At 39.7% G+C, this 21,560-nt stretch overlaps 1 protein-coding gene across 6 annotated transcripts in view; it reads right to left on the bottom strand.

The window, feature by feature from the left end:
* Positions 1-21,560, bottom strand: part of RGL1 (ral guanine nucleotide dissociation stimulator like 1) — a gene marked incomplete at both ends in the record, with an annotated part of 156,192 nt that overhangs the window by 76,160 nt on the left and 58,472 nt on the right. For all 6 annotated transcript variants that reach the window (XM_084249330.1, XM_084249332.1, XM_084249334.1 and 3 more), the window contains one exon: positions 6,279-6,487. In XM_084249330.1, coding sequence (XP_084105456.1) covers positions 6,279-6,487 — 209 coding nt within the window. The remainder of the gene's footprint in view (positions 1-6,278; positions 6,488-21,560) is intronic.

The raw sequence follows: 21,560 nt of genomic DNA, 5'->3' as shown, positions 1-21,560 counted from the left end.
ATAAAGTAATCTGGTAACAGATTTGCATAACTTCTCCCAAGCCCTCTCATTTACTATACCCTGACTGTCCAAGACGAGTTGTCTTTAGAAAGTAGCAGATTAGGCCCAGAGGATTTAGCCGGAGGATGTTAAACAAACAAAAACTCTCCAGACACACAAATATGACAGTGACCTTGAGGGGTCACGACCTTTCCAACCACCTTGATCACTAGCCAATATTCAGTTTTATTTGGGTAATATCCTCCCTTGAGACCCTCTATCATTGCCTCTGCCATGGTGCCTACTTCTTATTTCCTAAAGATTATTTTTTATTAATTAATGATATAAATTGTATTTATATTATTAATTTTATAATATTAATTAATTATATAAATCATACGATAAGTTTAATTATATGTATTTATTTGTATGCTGATTTAATGTTAGTGTCCCCACTAGCCATTAAGCACAAAGAGGACAGGTGTCATGATGGGTGTGTCCACCATTATGTATACAGCACTTTGGACAGCAGGTGGCACATACTCAGCACCTGGTGAACATCATTTGACTAGAAGGATGGATTAGGAGCACTGACGTTCAAGTGAATTGCTCACAGCAGCATAAAGAGAGCATCACTCAGGAAAAACAGTTTCCAAGGAAAATCAACTGAGGCACAGAGAAAAAGACAGCTGAAGGGGATTCTCAAATCACCCCTTCCTTTAAAAAAAAAATTAACAAATCATGGGAGGCAACCTGGTTTACTGAGAAAGAGCTTCCAAGTCTGAAAGAGGTAAGTCTTTATCCTAGCTCTACCATGTATGATTGAATTTTTCTGAGCCTCCATGTTCTCATCTGTAAACATGGGTAATGATAAGGTAACCGAATGAGATAGTTTATGAAAATGGAAGGCAGGCATCATGGGAAAAGGAAGCAAGTTCAAAGACCCACCGACCTAGCCTCTCTCTGGGACATAAACAAGCAAATTCAAGTCAGACTGGTCTTAAAGCACTGTTTACAGAAGGCTTCAACCAAAATCCTCCCCACAAGTTCTCCATTGGGAGAGTTCACTTGAAATAAAGGGGTAATTCTGAGTACTACTCAGCTTTTTTCAAACTGTGACTGAATATCATCAGTGGCTTAGCAAATGCTTTTGGACACCTAATTCCGACCAATTCTGTGTCCGTGGGTATTCTGCTTAATTCAAAGACACAGATGAGAGAAAGACAGAATGGTCAACAAATGGTCCTCAAATAGCTAAAGTGACAGCTATCTGAAGAGATATCTAGATATCTGCATATGGGCCTCCCCTGGTGGTGCAGGTGGTTGAGCACAGCGATGTGAAGCAGTCCACAGCCTCTGCAGCACTGGTTCTATCCCAGCAGGCGGGCGAGAATCCCACATTGCGCGGCAGACCTCTGCTGTCTCGCCCACTGCTCCCCTCAGCAGTGTATTTCATCAGTCTACCTGTTCTGTTCCCTGCTCTGTCTCTGGTGAATCCTCTCACCCTCCCACGAATCTGGCCTGTACCCCGGCTCTTGTGTAAATAAGTAAATAAAAATTACAAAAAAAATTAGATATCTGCATAGACATTTCATGGTTCTCAGAGAGGGCCACTCACTAAGCCACATTTCTCCCTATATTTGAGGTTGGGTATTTTCAACAATATCTAACTACACCTTACTTTATCAATTTGGTGAGAAGAAAGTATTTTTAAAAGGAACGTATTTTTGAAGTTAGAAAGGATAAAATCTCAAAGCCCTAACACTAATAGCTAAGTCACAATTCAGAGCACTGTCCTAAGTTAAAAGGCAGCCAATGAACCTTCAAATTAAATCTAAGCCAAGATGAGAGGCAAGGGATTCCTTGTGAGTTGTTGTTCACCCCAAAAAGCAGACACTTCAAATTAGCCAGAAGGCTGTAAACCACTGTCTATGGGTCAATCATGAAGGCTGATTATCAGCAGAATGAAAAATCTGAAAAGATTTTTAAAAACAGGGCCTCCCTGGTGGCCAAGGGGTTAAGACGCAAACTATGAAGCTGTCTGCAGCCATTGCAGCATGAGTTGGATCCCAGGCCAGAGAGCTACCCACATGACACAGCAGACCTCTCCTGACTCACCCGTTGCTCCCCTTAGCAGTGTACTTCGGTTGATCTGCTTGTTCTGTTCCCTGCTCTGTCTCTGGTGAATCCTCTTGCCCCCCACACCTCTGGCCTGTACCCCAGCTCTTGTATGCATAAATAAATAAATATTTTTTTAAAGATTTTTAAAAACACACACACATACACACAAACCCCAAACCATTCCATATGAGAAAAGCCACATGATTGGCAGTCTTAAGGAAAATCAAAGCTTGACTTCAAATAAACTTTTCCCTAGCAGGAAACAAACACTTCAGCATCTGCCTTCAATCCATTCTTGACTGCTTGGGATTAGCTCATCCTCTAATAACTTCTCAGTATTAGTGTCACAAAAGATAAGCAATCTAGTATTAAGAAACAGAGAAATCATGGAAAAAAATCCATCAGAGACCCACAAACAAGCCTATCACAATTAACTAAGAAAACAGTATAACAAGTTTCTCTTCAGATAAGGTAAATAGGTGCAACTTCACTATTTACCTCCCAATCATACACTATAAAACTCCCAACCACCAATTTAAGAACCCAATATTTCATAAAATATGCATTTTAGTTAAAATAAAACAAGGATTAACATCTGATCACAAGATCTACATGTAAGGGAGGAGTATTTATGCTGATGTCTGTACACAGATGGACAAATGGAAGTTTCTGCAGTGGCAATATAAATGGAATTAATTTCTCTGAACTTCTATCAAAGATGTAAGATATAAAAATAAAATGAAGGAAAAAAGAGTAAAATAAAACAAATCATTTCTATGCTTTTAAGTGGTCTGTTTCTTTTATTGATGTAAGCCTTTTGCAGTAAAACATTAAGTTCTTAGGGATAGATACAAATATTTTTTCAGGGTTACCATATATAATGTGAGGAGTCACCTCTAGGGAAAATAATATAAAATTATGAAAATACATGATGTGGAAGGTTAAATACCAGTAACTTCACAGTAAATTCACCACACAGGTGAGAACCAACCTAATCTTACAAGTTGGTTTCATCCATATGGTATTTTGTAGAGTACAACATGGCCACTGAGCACATGCTGATTCTCCACACCTTTCAGAAGCAGCAGAGGACACTATGAGATGAAATTCAAGGCCCATCCAAATGATTCAATTTAAATATTAAATCTTCATCCAGTTATATCATAAATGATAGTTTGGATTAAATGTAATTTGAATTCATGCTGATTCTGTTATTTAATGATTGTCAGCCAATTATATTTTAACATCTAAAAATGTCTGTGCAGTAGACTAGGAGAACAAGGTGAAGGTTAAAAGACAATGATCAATTGAAGGCTGGATGTACACTCGCCACAGACTAAACACTCTAGTTCCTGTGTGTGTCCACTATTTATGATGAACAGCTGGGGCTCACATGCACTCCTTTACTTGGTGTGTGTAGACATCTGTGGCCTATTATCAATGATGTAACCCATAAGTAGAAGAGGTTACCAATTCCAAAGAAAACTTGGAGGGGTTTTGATCTGTTGCTCTAGTTCCTCTTACAGTCTGCCAACATCACACAGTATCTTTTTTATAAATATGAAATAGCAAAAAGAAAATTCATACAATTCTTCAGGTTCTATTTATAGGTATGAGATGTTATGTAAGCAAACAAACTATGGGAGAAATGACTCACTAATCCCACAGGTTTAGATGCTTAATATTTTAAGTGCTGTTATGCAAAAAAAAAAAATGACAGGACTTCCTATCTATGTTGAATGAAGTCCAATTATATAACCAGGTCTATGTATTATAAAGGATAGGCATTGTGTGAATTTCCTGGATATAAAACATATAAACCACCATTGATCCAAATGATTTCAATCTATATGAATCCCTGAGGCAAATACCTTAAGAAAAAAGGCAATGTTATTGATAACCTTATAACATTGGTTATTGATTACTAAATGTCTTTCTTAAGACTGATAGACTGCATAAACATTTTTAAATGTTTTCATAAGAAATATTAACAAATAACTCTTAAAACCAAGGGAGAAATTAGGAAAAAAAATTCCAACACACAGTAAATAAAAAACAAACCCCATCAAAACCTAAGTTTGTTCATATGCAAAGTTGTAATAGGATGATCAATAACTCGATGACAACAGTCCAAAATAAAATAAAACTAAAGATATGAAAAGACAGTTCACAGAATACATAAAAAAATACCCAATGCGTATTTTTTGAAATGCTAGACCTCAATGTAAGAAATATAATATTTAAAAACAATAAGCTATTTTTCAATGGATGGATCATGGCAGAGAGTTTTAATAGTACAGATGAAATACCCAGAGCTGATGAGGGTGTGGGGTGCTGATGAGGGTGTGTGAGGGAAAAGAACATGAAAGTGGTTGGTGGGACTTCTGAGGAGCAATCTAGCAACACCTTTCAGTTTAAACTACTTATATAGGGCCTCCCCGGTGGTGCAGCGGTTGAGCGCTGGGTTGCGAAGCTGCCCGCGGCCTCTGCATCTCTGGTTCGATCCCCAGCAGCTCCCCGGCCACCGGAGGAGGGTCCCACATGGCGCACAGACCTCTCCTGCCGCCCGCTGCTCCCCTCAGCAGTGTACTTCGGTCCTTCTGCCTGCTCTGCTTCCCGCTCTGGCTCTAGTGAATTCTCTCACCCTCCCGCACTTCTGACTGTACCCACTGCATGTATAACCAACCAACCAAACAAACAAACAAATAAATAAATAAATAAAGCATGCCTCTATTAAAAAAAAAAAATTTAAAAAAACTACTTATATAATTTGATCCACCAATTATTCTCTGAAATGATCCTTTAGAACCCTCAAACAAGTATTCAAAAGATATCTATTCCAAGACATTCTTTGTGACATTATTTTTTTCAAAAAATCTAAAATAAAATATAATAAAAAACCTCATGAGAACTTAATTGTCTATCCATAGAAAAATCCAGTCAATAAATGCTGTTAACCCCACTAAACAGAATAGGGTAAATCTCTATTTTTCCTGATGTTGAAATAATAAGAAGTTATATTTCTTGAGCTTTCAATATGCCAGCAAATATTCTAAGCCCTTTACATAGTGAGTAAAAGGAAATTTTGACTTATTATTTATAATTTTCTGAACTGTTTGAACTTCTCATTTTATACATGGATTAATTCTATTTTTGAAATATTAAGACATGTATCTGCCTAACTAGATAATAGTCTGTTTAATTTTCTGTTTCTATGTATTTTTTTAACCTAATAGGTGTTACTTGGGGGAAGAGTAGCACTACGAGGAAACACTGTTTCTTTTAACACTTTGCTATGGTATAAGGATTTTTAACATGTGCATATATTATGTTCAACATTTTAAAATCTAGTTCAAAGTCAATTTTCAATAACTGTAACAAATAAACCCTATCTCATTTCTTACCTTATGCAAGAAACCCCAGAATGTAAGGGTTCAGATGAGAAGCCTCACGTTTCTAAAACAATGGTTTGGTTGAGAGTTTCCTTCTTCCCATTATCAAATCAGTTTAATATTTTTAAAAAACTAACTATTTAACTATAAATTTATTTAACTATAAATAAAAATAAGGTGGGAAAGAATATTATTATCAATGTGTGAATGATAATGTACACTGCTTGAACTCTATGTGAACATGTGACTTAACAACATAGGTCAAGGCTTAGGGGTAAGGATCCCTGAAGTAGCCAATGGGTGATGAAAGTAACAAACAATACCATCATCATCACCACCATCATCATCACCATCACTGTTGGAGCCGCCACCCATCAGCTGCTTCTTATAGTCTCACTGTGCCCCCACTTCACACATATGATTACATTTAATTCTCACAACATGATTCCTTGCTAACTGGATTATTTATTGGAATTATATAAACATGGAAAAATACAGAGAAAATCTTAGGGTGGCAGATAGGCACTGAAATCTATTTACAATTGAGCCTTGTCATCTGGTATGTACTCTTGACTCTTATATGTTTTTTATGAGATATTTTTACCATAAATAGCCCATAAAGTGTCTCTGAAACAATAGTTATGGCATTTGTTCCAAAGATCATTCATTCAGTTCATCTTTCCTCATCCATCTCTCTGAGCCCACCAAGTGCAGATGATTCAGGCCGCATACCTGCACCCTGCAGGCATTTTGATCACCTTTTGATTACCTCCTTCCCCTTCCTACCTGTCCAGCAGCAGCTCCAGCACTTCTTTAGTGGAGGCAAAGCCTCTGTAGGTTGACAGGAAGATGCTGATATAGGTAAAATCATTGTCCCCAAAAGCTGTCAGCAGGTTCTCCACGAGCTTCTCCAAGGTGCCAGCTTTTATGGTCCTGATCTTACAGGTCTCATATTGACTGACTGTGTGTCCTGGAGGCAGCTGGTCCCCTTCAACCTGTACAAGAAAGTCATGATCGTGATCAGGAGGAAAGAAAGAACCGAAAATAGTAAAATAGTTGAGTGCAGCTGGCCCTGCTTCCCTTGCTCTTACTTACGTCCCAATGGCACATAGGCAATCCTCTCATTTGTAAGTATAGAAAAGCTGTGTGTGTGTGTGTGTGTGTGTGTGTGTTTCCCTCTAGTAGAAACGGTACTTCATAATAGTGGCATTTTCTTCTACTTACTCCAATCAAGAACTAAGTTGCTGACATCTTTTATCAAGACTGTTTCCAATGACCCCAAGATTGAGTTTAGCAAATGTTATCAATCATTCCTTTTGTGTTATGTTATTCCTTGGTAAGTTTCCAAACTCATCCTTAAAAGACAGCGCCTGCAGTGGTGCCCTGGAGCCGGCTAATGCTGGCTATGGAGAGTTGATAATTCATCCTTAGGATTTGTGTGAGCCAACTGACATCAAGTTGATAACTAAAATAATCAGCATGTGAGGAGTATGTCCTCCATGGAAATCTGTGCAGCTCTGACCAAAACCTGATGTCCTTTAGTCCACAGAAGGCAACACACTCTCTGATTCTGTAGCATTGGCAGTCAGCAGAGGTGACTGAAAAGTGGCTGTACCTGCAGTACTGGACTAATCTCTGGGGAGTCATGCAAAGGAAGGGCTGGGGTAAACACATGGTCCCTGCCTAGTAGAGACATGCAATGTAGACATTGCTTGTGAGAAATAGCTAGCACATGAGAGCAACATGTGGATAACATTGGTAGGAATTATTGCATCGTGGGAGACATAAACCATAATACCTAATTGGTGATTAGTGATAAAATCTGTAAGCTTAAAAACTGAAATGTGCAGTTGTAGGGGGGAATATAAAAATAAAATTTATTATTTAAAAAAAAACCGAGTATGAGGGACAAAAATTAAAGAAAAATATGGGTGTGTTTTACACCATTCAAAATGATCTGTGCCTAACAAATTACACACAGATACAAGTTTCAAAATTTAGCTTGTCCTATACAAAGGTACCAGAGAAAATGATCTAACAAAAGGATCTTTTTCTACAGCAAAAAATCATTGCATGTGATGTGACGATCACTTGTCAGTTTCTCTCAATTATAAGTTTGAATTGTTTCCTATAGATTTTTCTAAATTGAAATGATCAGACATGTGAAAATGAAAGGAGAAATAAAGAAGACAGAATTGAATCTCGAAATGAGAAGATTGTGTTTACTGGGTGGCATATTTACTTTTATTCACCTGGCCTGTCAGAAGCTCAACCACTGGAAGGAAGTTAACAGAGACTGCTGTCAGTGAGACCACAGTGGCAACAGCTGCTTTAGAGGGGGCTGAAATGGCTTAATGTCACCATGTCTAACTGCTAATTGGAATTAATGTTAAGACTACAGCTTACGTGGTAGGTGACTTCATTTCTTTTAATTTTCAAAAGATACTTTGGGTTGCCTGAGGAGAGGGATCTATTTCAGGAAAAATGCCAAAAGCTTCTTTAGGCCCACTGACTCAAACTGTGGTCTAATAATTGTTCTTTATCACTCTATACATAGTTTAGAACAGGCCAAAGAGTACCCATCCATCTCAGGAGCTTTGATTAACTTCGACCAGAAACCACAAATGAAAAAGACCCATGGGTCCAAAATCTAATTACTTTTTTAATTACCTGGTCCAGTGTTTTTGAGTGTATGCCATACAAACCACTAGTTCCTGCGGTCAATTTTGGGAACTACAGAGTTAAACAAAATCAAACACATTTCTTTCCTGCGAATGTCTTAGTCTTTAATATTCTAACATATGTTAAGAAACTCCAAGAGAAGGATATGGTATATGACATTTCCAAATGGATTTTCCCTTATCCTGAGAGCATCTTGCAGAACATTAGAATGAACTCTTTTGGAAAATGTTAGCTTAATAAGTCACTATGACACATTGAAAACTTAATTCACATTTATCACTTTCACTTCAAAAAAAAAAGAAATTCAAAGTATGATAAAATATGATGAGTTTTAGCTCCAAATATTGACATTCATTTGATCTCTTTCAGAGAAAACACTTGTCACAGGCCCTGATAAATTTAGGGATATTTTGTGTGTTTTAAGGTGTCATTTCAAATGACTTGGTCAAAATAATTATCAGTCTGATAATATTAAAAAGTAGTACATCAATTTCATCAATATACATCGTATACATCATATCCATCAATTTCAAAAGGGTTGGCTTCTCAGCCTCTATGACTACTCAGACTCTAATTCTAAATCAAGCTTTCTCACCTCTGACAGTAGCAGGGTTTCCTTACCAACTCTGTAATTTGATGATTCTTATTTTACTCACAAAGCAAATTCCACTTTAAGACTAAATCTTTTCTTACAGAAAGTCATAACTACTTAAAAGAACTAATTTTTCCCTGAGCATTGATGTGGCCACAAATTCAAACCCAGAGAAAATGCTTGTCACAGGCCCTGATAAAGTGGGTCCCTTTTCCTGCCAGCAGGCAGAGTTGGCAGGAAATCAAGGCTCTCCCTTGGGAATGGAATAGTGCTGCTCATTAACCCAGTCGCTTCCTGTCAGTCTTCCTCTTAGTTGGAAACAGAAAATCTCAATTTGCATGCCTGATCCTTTTAAGCCTCTTTGACAGTTTTTGTTCTTCAGTATTTGCATCTGCACATTAGGAAGAACCTTATTTGAGCTAACAGAGGGGTAATAAAATACTTCAAATAGTTGGATTTCAAAATCATTCTCTAAGTACAGTGAATGAGCAATGCTGACAATATCATAAAGGGAAGGACAGGGGCTGCCCTAGTGACTAAAATCATTTCCATACATTGGCTGTGCATGTTAGGGTACCCAGCACTTTGCTTTATGGTCATTTTCTGCACCTTTGCCAAGCTCCCTAATATCTACTTGCCATAGAAGAGAGACCAGGCTTCTGCAGATGAGTTCTAATTCACCACCATTCAAATAGAGTACATTTTGATGAAGCAAACATTCTTTAAAAATATCTGCTTAGTGACTATAGTTATTCTGAAAAAAAAAAAGTTATACAAAAGCGAAACACACACACACAAGATAGCATGTCTCCTGGTCATATCAGAGCATCTAAAATTCCAGTTTCATTTTTGCAGTAAAAGATTCAACAGCTACATAACCCTTGTAAGAGACTGCAGGGTATGTTTTTGTTTGTAATATCTCTCTAACTTTAAATTCTAATTTAGAAGAAAAATAATAGATTGGGGGCGGGGAGCCTGGGCAGACACGTGTTTAATAACCCAGACTCAGAGCAAGACATGAGGTCTGGGCCTGCCCTCTGGGTTAGCACGCTAACAGGAAACAGCTCAATCTGGATTTAATCAGAGACCATCGCTTTACTGACAAGATCATGATACCGAGGCCACAAAAATGTTTCATGATTGTTTTTTGGCCAATATTTCTGCCATTAGAACTCAGCTTTCTCTAAAAGAACATGTCTGACTCCTATGCGGTAAATATCTAAACTCTGCCCAAGTGTCCCAGCCTTGGAATTTCCATAATTATCAGTTTTGGCATGGGGAGAGGGGGGCAGGAGAAAGAGAATGTGAGAGATAAAATGTGCCATATTTCGTCCACCTTCTAAAGCATACACTTAACAACTTGGGTGTTTCTAATTTAAAAAAAAAAAATCTTCAATCAAAATAATACTTCAGTCATCTGATACTTTGAACAGGGAATGTGCTAAATAAAGAGCATCATTAGACTGGGACAGTACAAAGTCCTTCTCCAAGGCACCCTCAGTCTCTAGCACAGCAGTTCTCAGACATCCTGGCCAGAGCAGGAAAGCAAATCCTGAATACTCTTGCAGCTCTGATTCCATAAGAAAATCTGACACCCATACCCAAGGTTTTATGGACTTTGAGAATGTGAGTTGCTATTCCTACATTGATCCCAAAATATCCAGGATAATTTTTTTTAAGATTTGTACATACAAGAACTGGGGTACAGGCCAGAGTTGTAGGGCGAGGGTGAGAGGATTCACCAGAGACAGAGCGGGGAACAGAATAGGAGGAATAACTGAAATACACTGATGAGGGAAGCAGCGAGCGAGTCAGGAGAGGTCTGCTGCTCCATGTGGGTAGCTCCCTGGCCAGGGATCGAACTCATGTTGCAGTGGCTACAGCAAGCTTCATAGATTGCATCTTAACCCCTTGTGCCACCCAGGATAAATTTTATATTCCCCTTTCAAATGCCCTATAAGTCAGCAGCCACAAGAAACCACCATAGCATAGGAAATGCCATGAGATAATCACAAATAAGTTCTGGTCACCTGTCCAGAAAAAACATGTTTGGAATGGCATGAGGCAGACCAAGATGGAAAGGCTAGGGCATCTGTGTAGAGTGAGCTATTTACACATGGGCCATTCAGAAGGGTAAGGCAAAGTCTATACAAAAATATTAGGACGATATTTTAAAAAATACAACAGCAAATGCTGGTGAGGATGTGGAGAAAAAGAAAACCTCTTACACTGTTTCTGGGAATGCAAACTGGTCCAACCACTATGGAAAGCTGTGTGGAGATTCCTCAAATTGCTAAAAATGTAGCTACAACATAACCCAGAAATTCCACTCCTAGGAATCTTCCCAAAGGACACAAACACATTAATTCAAAAGGAAACCTATACACCTATGCTTACTATAGCACTATTTACAATAGCTAAGATTTGGAAACAAAACTAAATGCCCCAAAACAGATGACTGAATCAAGAAGACATGATATATATACACAATGGAATACTATTCAGCAACTGAAAAAGATAAACTCATGCCATTTGTGGCAACCTGGATGGAGTTGGAAGGGATTATGCTCAGCAAAATAAGAAGAAGGAAAAGGAAATATATTGGATGGTTTCACTCACAGGAGAAATATAGAGCAACCAAACAAAGGGTCAATGCTAAAAATGATCTGTTATTTATCTGAATTTCAAATTTAATGTGGCACACTGTCTTTTTAAGCCTGGCAAGCTTATAAAAGTGCACAGATCCCTCTTTCACTTATTCATCTACTGATTCAGCCACATATGAATTAAACAGTAGGACACATACCACAGTGCAAGGTTGCCCAGATATAAAAGTAGAGCTAGCAGTTCTGACACCCAAACTGCTCTGAATGATGGAGCAAACAGAAACAAAGAAACCAATATGATGCAGTATAAGTGAAATGGGGAGAGACAGGCAGATAGAAGGTTCCTCCCACTGAGTGGGCCCAGTACATAGGCAGCTGCAAAAAAAGTCTTCCTGTGTAGGTGATGCATGGACTGGGTTTTAAGTTCTGAGTGTTGGGCCCTCCCTGGTGGCACAAGAGGTTGAGCACAGCACTATGAAGCAATCTGCAGCCTCTGCAGCATGAGTTCAATTCCCAGCCAGGTAGATACCCACATGGTACTGCAGACCTCTCCTGTTGTGCCTGCTGCTCCCCTCAGCAGTGTATTTCAGTCAGTCTGCCTGTTCTGTTCCCCACTCTGTCTCTGGTGAATCCTCTCACCCCCCGCATCTCTGGCCTTCACCCCATTTCTTGTATGCATAAATAAATAAATCTTTAAAAAATAAAATAAATTCTGAGTGTTAACACAGAAGACAGAGAGGCCAATACCAAGGCACAAGAAAAAAAGAAGTGGGGGGCAAGGAGGGAAAGGCATGGTGGCAGGAGCAATAGTATAAAAAGACTGAGGACTTGGCTAGAGAGGAGCGGGCATACCTGGTTGTGCAGGACCTGGGTTGACCTCTAAGGAGCTGAGACTCTCTCCATTTCCCATGGGGTTAAGGATGGTCAGAGAAATCAGAGTGTGGAAGATAGATTTGATGGGGGCTTTAGGGTTGAGAAAATCAGTAGGAAAGTTGTTGAGATGAGCAACTGGAACTACCCCAGTGTGGTGGTGATAGGGACAGAGAGGGGGCTACTTGGGAGAACACCTGTAGGGAGCAGAAAGGGACTGTCATGGTTTAGTGAGTAATTAGATGCAGAGGCTGAAGATAAAGGAAAATAATGAATCAAACATTGTTACCCTCAGTCTAATGTAGATGACTGGATAGACAGTGGTGACACCCATTTTGAAAAAAAAAAATTGAGGGGGGAGTCAGATTTGTGTGGTGCAGAGATACTGAATTCCACTTTAGAAAGGCGGAACTTGCAGTAACTTTTGGACTTTCCAGAAGTACTCTGCAAAAGTTGGGGAGAGGGGTCTAAGATGAAAATATGTGAACATGGCATCAGTCAAAAATGGCTTCACTCTTCCAGGAAGAGAGCATGGACAGGAAGAGGAGAGGTCAGAGAATGACATCTGGAAGAATACCAAAATTAAGATTCACGAGTAAAGACATCAAATGCTGGAGGAAGCACTTGCAAATGTAACAAATTTATACATCACTGGATCTGTGGTGGCATTTCTGGGCAGAGAACTCAGAAGAAATCTTTACTTCCAGATTCTTACATAAAATCATGCAAATGGCCAAGGGTTAGTTGTGGTACTGGAATCAGCTTACACTAGTGGCAAGAACAATCATACACACTCCTTCTCACTTCTGTTTTCAGTGACATCAATATTGGTATTATGATTTCAGCCATAATGGGAATATTTGCAACACATAAATTGGCTACTAATCAAGATTTTTATTCTGAAGAATGATTTGTCACTGGACTAGGAGTTCTCAGTTTATGTCAATGGTAAACTCAAGACAGAGCTTCCTACTGGTTGAACATTTTTCTCTCTGGGTCTACTCTGGTTAAGACATTTGAGTTATCACTATGATCTTTGACCTCACAGAAGATAAAAATTATGCCTCAGAACTAGGGAAAAAAGTAGATAAGTGCAAGAATGTGCATGAGAAGGAGGATGTGCATGAGGAATATACTCTAAAGAATGACAAGATTCCCCAAGAGTTGACTCTGCTTGAAGGCACATGCTAGATTGTAGTCAGGTTTCTCTGATGAGTATCCTTAATCCTCAGGAAAATGTGAAGGGAGTTGTAATAATAAACAACAGCCAGTGTTTTATCACACAGAAAACCCAGCCGCCTCCACCATCCTGTCTCAGCAGGGTTTCCTAGGTCCAGGAAGTCTCCTATGGAAAACAGGAAGTTGTGTTTTCCATCTCCTAAAAAATACTCCTGGCTGTGAATCTGCTTAGCCCAAAGTTAATCCACACCAGACTTGATCTCAGTCACAAATCCTTATTTCTGACCTGCTGGTCCACCTTTAAAAATTCCCAAGTCTTTCAGGAGGCAGATTCAATAATTAAGCATTTTCAGAATGTTTGTTGACTATATTTTTCAAATATAATTATTTCATTTGTATATGCTATGTTTCTAATTGAAACTCAAAATGCTGAAGATCAAGCTGTTATGAATTAACCTGAGCTCCATTTCCATGTCTGAGGCCACTTCACCACAGAATCTAGGACAATAACTTACAATTACAAGGTTTTGGTCACCTACTTTATAAAATGAAGAAAACACATGTTATTCTGAGAATTTTAATGATTTCTAGTTGCATAGTGGGAGGGAGGCTTGACATGAAATAGTCACTGCTGCCTTTGCCAAAACACATCACAAATCGTCACATACAGTTTAGTACCCACAGTGAACTTGCATGCTTCACAGCTCTCTTTTGGCTCTAGTGGAGAGCCTCGGCTGTCTGAAGACATCATATCCTGAGGTCACAAATCAACAGGTGCCCTAGCTTTCTGGAATTCATTTTTTTGAGTAGCCCAGCCAACCTCTGTCTGAAAATGTCCAGGAGGGGTGGGTCCTGTACAATCTAATAGTCTCTGTGAATGAAGCCTTCTGTGAATGAAAAGCCTTCCCTCCAGGCCGGCAGCTTTCCCAATCCACCATAAATCCCACAGACAGGTCCTTGCGCTTTATCTCCTTGTGAGACTTAAAGAGTTCCTTCACCAACCCCGGGCGGAGATGCAGGGGGTGGCAACTGCCTGATGTTTCCAAACTTAATTAGCTTGATTCTTACTCTGCATACGACATTTAAAAAATCTCTTATCCTTCCCACTTTCCCATAGGATTAGTTCAGTTTTATTTTTTTTAATTTAATTTAATTTTTTTAAATTATATATATGGCCCAATATGAGTGTATACTTAACAAATTAAATAAATATCAGGTAAATAAATAGGAACTTCACAGGGGGAATTGCAGAACAGATGGGGATAAAGACTTCGTCCAACCCTGAGATTCTATCATAAGGTAGGTGGAAAGGCAGGGGGAAAAAACAGTAGGGAACGGGATTCTGTTTCTAGTTCCAATTTAATCCATCGCCAAATACTCAGTGTCTTCTATGTGTCTCAGAAGTGGATAGAATAACTTTTTAATTTGGTTCCTTTTGATTAGTTCCCAAATTCACTTGAGTGGATTCAGTCATTCAACAAATATTTGTTGAGCACCTACTATGTGGCAGCTGGGAACCAGAGGCAACTAAAATAACCTGATAGGGCCTCCCCTGGTGACGCAGGTGGTTGAGCACAGCACTGTGAAGCTGTCTGCAGCCTCTGCAGCGCTGGTTTGATCCCGGCCGGCCGGCCAGAAGGGTCCCACATGGTGCAGCAGACCTCTCCTGTCACGCCCACTGCTCCCCTCAGCAGTGTATTTCGTCAGTCTGCCCGTTCTGTTCCCCGCTCTGTCTCTAGTGAATCCTCTCACCCTCCTGCACATCTGGCCTATACCCCAGTTCTTGTATAAAAATAAATAAATCTTTTTAAAAAATAACCTGATAGTCAACTCAACTAAATGAGGAGAGAGCAGACCCAGAAGCATCACTGACTGGACGTAGGCTGCTCTTGTGGGACCTAGTCTCTAGTTAAGGGTCTTCAAGTTACCTGATCCAGACAGCACTACACTGCTGTGCTAGAAATACCAGAGACAGATACAGCCGATTTCATCATGGCACGTAAATATATAGAAGCCATGAATACAGAGAGGACAACTCTTTCTATTAATGATGTCTAACCATAAATAGTAATTACAGTGGGACCACTGATCAAACCGATATAAATCCTCAGCCATGACTGTTCTGTGACCCCGCCAGCCGTGCTCTGGTACAAGATCAATGGATTGTACCACTCATGTACAGGTCAAATCAGTCTTATTTTAACCAAAGGCACTATTCCAATCACAAATCTGAGAATAATTTCAGGAAAGGTTCTTAAGCATTAGTTATAGTAGCATGAGTTTCTGAATATAAAATATTTTCAGATTGTTTCATGTGAAAAATGTCACTAAATGCAATGTGTGTTTGGGGACTTATTTGTCTGTTTCCTTGAACATACTAATAGATTCAAGAGAATCATCAGGGGTGCTAGGAAAATTCACCAATTCCTCAGCCCATATTCCAGAGATGTTGATCAGTGCATCTAGAAGAAAGGCTGGGGATCTGCATTTTTACTGGCATCCCAGGATTCTCAATGCAGAAGACCCACTAGTTAGCCTTTGAGAAATAGAGTGTTTGACAAAGTGAAAACAAAGCTGAGTGATGTTTATTGATGGGATAAAGGAGAAGTTGATTAACCAATAAAAGCTTAGACAAAGCCACGTGACTCCCTTACTCTTAGCTTACACACCAGTAAACTGGGAATAATATTACCTTTACCTTCCCTAAGTCACCTGGAAGTTGTGAGGATGATATAAAAATATGTGGGCTAGGCTTTGAACTGCTTGAGATAAAAGAACTGTATAATAAACTAAGGTATTATTAACACTCAGGTCAGTGACCAGGGATACTTTCCAGCAAAGTATGTGATCTTTCTTCTGTGTTTAGACTATGGAAGCCAATGAGTCTGTACAAGAAGGGAAGTATCAAGACTCTATGGCATTTACTTCTGCCCTCATCACTCACTACCTCATTGTCAACCCCTTCAGCACTCAATCCCTGTGGCATTGCTATAGAATCAGCACCATCACTTCCCTCCTGGAACTCTCTACCAATTTCACTGATGAACATCACTCTCTAAAGAATAAAAGTAAGCCTCAGTAATTTTTATGTACCCCATAATAACCTTATAAAGAAGATAAACTTATTATCCCCATTTCACATATTTTATGGTAAACTGAGGCCCAGAGAGGCTAAATGGCTTGTCTCAAGTCACACAGTTAAAAGGGGACCAAAATCAGGATTCCAGTCCAAGCAGTCTGGATTCAATATTCACAGAACTCTGTTCTCAGCCTCAAGGCTCTCCTGTGATGCTACAGGTTCATCACTGGGTCTTCATCCTTCGTTTACCATCCATATGGACATATTTCTAACCTCAAATCTCTTTTCTTCAATAATCTCTTTCTGGCCATCCATACAAGTATACTGATGGTTTCACCTAACATGAATATCATATTAATTCCCAAATATCTATCTCCAGTTCTTTTTTTTTCCTCAGTGCTAGACAATGACCACACACCCATAAGGAACTCTGATTCACCATGTACAAAAAGAAACTAATTTTATTCCTCCAAAACTTACTGCCTCTCTAGCCTCTGACTTAATGGTCCAAGTCATAAACCTGCAAATCATCCTTATTCCCAACTTCTCTCCCCCTCACCTCCAAATCCAAGCTTCCATGTTCCCTAAACATCTCTTATTCCTATTCTTCCCTACCCTCACAGTCTTGACTTATTGTAGATCTCATTTCTTAAAGGTGTATGTATAATAAGCACCTAACTAGTTCCACTTGCCTCTAGTTTTCCCAAAGCACAAATCTTACTTTTAGAATAAAGCCCGAATGTATCTACTGAAGGTAAACATGCCTTTCCAATCAGGTAGCAATTCCATTCCTAGATATATTCTCAGAAGAAATAAGTGTATATGTCCACCAAAGACACAAACAGAAACATCTGTAGTGGTTTTTTTCAAAATAGCACATATTTCCCATAATATGGTTGTAAGAATCTGTTTACTACAGGGATCGTCCACCAGACTGAAATCTATAAAGTCAAAGACTGATCATGTATTTATATCTACAGAAATGAGTCCATAGCCACATCAGTAAATGCTCCATGAATATTAATAAAATTAATATAAATATAAGTTTGTAATTATACTCATAAAAATGAGTTTTTTAATGTAATGAAACTAATGATATTATGTTCCCTAAATAACCTCTACTTGATTCTTCCAAATTCAGTCAAATAAAAATACCTGTACATATACACAAGTTTGTACCTCCAGAAATAAAAGTATGCAATGTTTGATCATTACCTCTTAGCTGGACAGCTAGTGCAAATTAATACACCCTTCTAAATTGTTCTTATGGCATCCATTGTGATCTTTTAAAAACAAAAATAGTTTGTGTCACTCCCTTACTTAGAGCCTCCCCCTGACTTCTCCTGACACTTGGAATAATACTTATACTTGTATCAGGGTCGACAAGGCCCCTCCTGCTATCTCCTTGACCTCACCACCAAGGACAAAAAAATCCCCTTCCCTCTCTGAGCTCCAGCCACACTGGTCTTCTTTTTTTTTAGTTCTTAAAACATAGATCATCACATCTATGATCTTTGTATTTTTTCTTTCTGCCTGAAACATTGCTCAGTTCCATCTCATCACGTGGGTCTTTCCCTCATCCACTTCCTTGCCGGGCAGTAGATGAGCCCCCTGGACCACCCCTCTGGTGTCACAGCCCCAATCCCCCCACTAGTCCAGATCAAATCATTCAGGTTAACTTCCTTATAGCCCTAACTTGTTGACTTCTTTGTCATCTGTAATTTCCACAACACAGAAGTCTTCTCTGTCTCATTCACTGCTGTATCACTGGGGTATAGACCCATATCTACACAATGGGGGCTCAATAAACATGTGTGATAATGAGCAAAAGCAAAGTAATGCTGGAATTAAACTGCAAATGATTTTAAAGGCTTACTAAAGTCCATCTATCTACTGGAAAATATAAAATTCTCTCCTCTGAACTAAAAATCTTAGGTAAACATACTTAGCTGATTCCATCTCTTCAGAGAAGTTGGGAACTGAAGTGAGCTTATCAAAATGACTCCTCGGAGGATTTTTTAAATCTCAATTAATTCTATAGTTGGTTATCAAGATTTTAAAAATTCCTGAAGTCATGGGTTTTTTTTCACTCCAGAATTCCTTTCCCATCAAGATTGATATGCTGGATCGGACCACACATACCAGCAATCTCTCATTCTCTGGACTGACATTGCTCTCATTGTTCTATCAGATGTAAATGCCACTGAACCAACTGCTTGCTTTGAAAACAGAGAATGGGAATATGCACTTGTTTTGACTTCTTACAACTCCAAGTGGGAGTATCAGAGGAAATGAATGCACCAGTTAATCAGCCAGCTACATGATATAAGTGTAAATACACTGCGAGAAGTTTCCTCGTGAGGTGCTGGCATTCCAAGAGACTCCCAACACTTTCAGCATGAAAGACATCGTATAAAGTAAGTAGGGATTTCACTTGAAGATTTTTTACATCCCCTTTCTCCCACGCCAGGTTCTAAGTATGGGACAGAAAGAAGACTGATGTCTCTGAATATTGAGTAAGTTTTTATTGAAATAAGTAAGTGGGGGCCTCCCTGGTGGCGCAGCGGTTGAGCGCTGGGGTGCAAAGCTGCCCGCAGCTTCTGCAGGGCCAGTTCAATCCCCGGCCACCAGCGAGGGTCCCACATGGCACGCAGAACTCTCCTGTGCACCCGCTGCTCCCCTCAGCAGTATCTTCATCAGCCTGCCTGTTTTGCTCCCCGCTCTGGCTCTGGAGAATTCTCTCACTCTCCCATGCTTCTGACTGTACCCAATGCTTATATAATTAAATAAATAAATCTTTTTAAAAAATGAAATAAGTAAGTGTTCCAATGTCTCATTCCCAAATGCTAACTCAGATGGTTTCCTCATTAACAAGACCAACTTGCCTCAGATATTAAACCCTCTTAATTGGAAATCCCACTTTTATTTGTTCATTTATTCTTTTTTTTTTGTTTTTTGTTTTTTGATTTATTTGTTTTATTTTATTTATTTATACAAGCACTGGGTACAGTTCGAAGTGCGGGAGGGTGAGAGAATTCACCAGAGCCAGAGCAGGTAGCAGAACAGGCAGAAGGACCGAAGTACACTGCTGAGGGGAGCAGCGGGCGGCAGGAGAGGTCTGCGTGCCATGTGGGACCCTCCTCCGGTGGTCGGGGAGCAGCCTGGGATTGAACTGGCGCCGCAGAGGCCGCAGGCAGCTTCGCAACCCAGCGCTCAACCGCTGCACCACCAGGGAGGCCCTGTTCATTTATTCTTATAAGACACTATATATACAGAAGTGAACACAGTCCTGGACCTTATCCTCATAAAGCCAAGATTCAAGCAGAGAAGACAAATATTAAACAGATAACAGTTAACTGCCTATTGACACCAGAGATAATTGTACCCCATAAAAGGTGCTGAAAGAACATAGGGGATCAGAGTTTCTCTTGGTGATCAGAGGAAGTTTCACTGAGGAAACAGAGCTCATAATGAATAGGTATTCACCAGGCCAAGGCAGAGGCAGAGACTACCTCAGATGAGGTAATAGCAGGTACAAATGCCCCGAAGTGGGAAGAAACTTGGCTCCTGGAAGGAAGAGAGATGCTGGTGTAGCCAAAGGAGAATGAGCCAGATGGAGTAGCAGGAGCCAAGCCTACCCAGGAGAATGTTGATCTTTGACCTACTATCAATGGGAATTAAAAGGTGTTGTGCAAGTTAGTAGACCATGATCAAATATCATGTGTCTACGTGAAGAATGAACTGGAGGAAAGTAAGGGAGGATTCCATCAGGGAACTGCTACTGAAGGCATGAATTTCTTAAAATCTCAACCAAGAGCCATCAGAATCACTTGGGGTACTTATTAAAAGCAGATTCATGGACCCACCTCCAACCTACTAAATCCAAATCCCTATGATAGCAGCATCTGATTTAGTCCCAGGTTATAAAGTGATAATAAACACTTATGATTAAGAACCACAGTAACAATCCTGGAGGAATTCCAGTGATGTTTAAATAAAATAAATCATGACAAAAATAAAATAATCTGCTTTTATTTGGGCCTGGGTTCCTCCTTCTAAAGTTCTGGTGTTACAACTCTCCTTTCCAACCTCCTTTCTTATGGTAGCAACAGTCTACTTTTTATTCTATCTTTGTACTCGCTGATCAATATTATTCTTATTCAGAGTAGAAGCATACACTTACTTTGACTCTTCCTCACTAGAGCAAACCAGAGGAATGAAAACATCAAGTTCAGTGGTGTCAGTCAACAATGAGATCAGGACTAATGCCATCTTTTGTGTGCTCAGCTCTTTATAACATCCAGAGCTCTCTGACACACGCACTCTCATGTGATCCTCACAATAATCCCAATTTACAGATGAAGATGCTGCCTGCCCAAAGGGGTGGAGCAATTCCCCAGGTCACACTACTGGCCGTTCAGAGTCAAGACCACAACTTTAGACTCCAAAGCCACACTGAGGAAGCTGTGCCAGCAGTCTCCTGTGGATGGGACCGCCATCTGCTCACCCAGGTGCTACGTGTACCACCCTCTACCCCTCATTCCACACGAGGCAAATAGGGAGAGGCTAGCCCATATCAGAGTTGTGAACAGTCACACACCCTCAGAGCCCATAACCCACCAGAGAAACCAGCATACAGTGTTCAAGAATATTTAAGCAGCGTACCTGATGTGACATAACTCTGTCCTGAAAATGTTGGGAAATAGACTTTCAATGAAATTTTTTTGGTCATTTTTGTTTTTTCTTTTTTTAAAAAAAAAAAGATTTATTTTTTGGGCCTCCCTGGTGGCGCAAGGGGTTAAGCACCACACTATGAAGCAATCCACAGCCTCTACAGCAGGAGTTTGATCCCTGGCTGGCCAGGGAGAAACCCACTTGGCAAGGCAGACCTCTCCTGCCTCGCCCGCTGCTCCCCTCAGCAGTATATTTCAGTCAGTCTGCCTGTTCTGTTCCCCATTCTGTCTCTGGTGAGTCCTCTCACCCCCTGCATCTCTGGCCCATACCCCAGCTCTTGTATGAATAATGCATACAAGATTTAAAAAAAGATTTATTTATTTATA

The sequence above is a fragment of the Talpa europaea genome (genome assembly GCF_964194135.1).
Source record: "Talpa europaea genome assembly, chromosome: 12".
Lineage (NCBI taxonomy): Eukaryota > Metazoa > Chordata > Mammalia > Eulipotyphla > Talpidae > Talpa > Talpa europaea.
The sequence above is the reverse complement of the archived record's forward strand: the minus strand, read 5'-3'. Positions and strand labels throughout refer to the sequence as shown.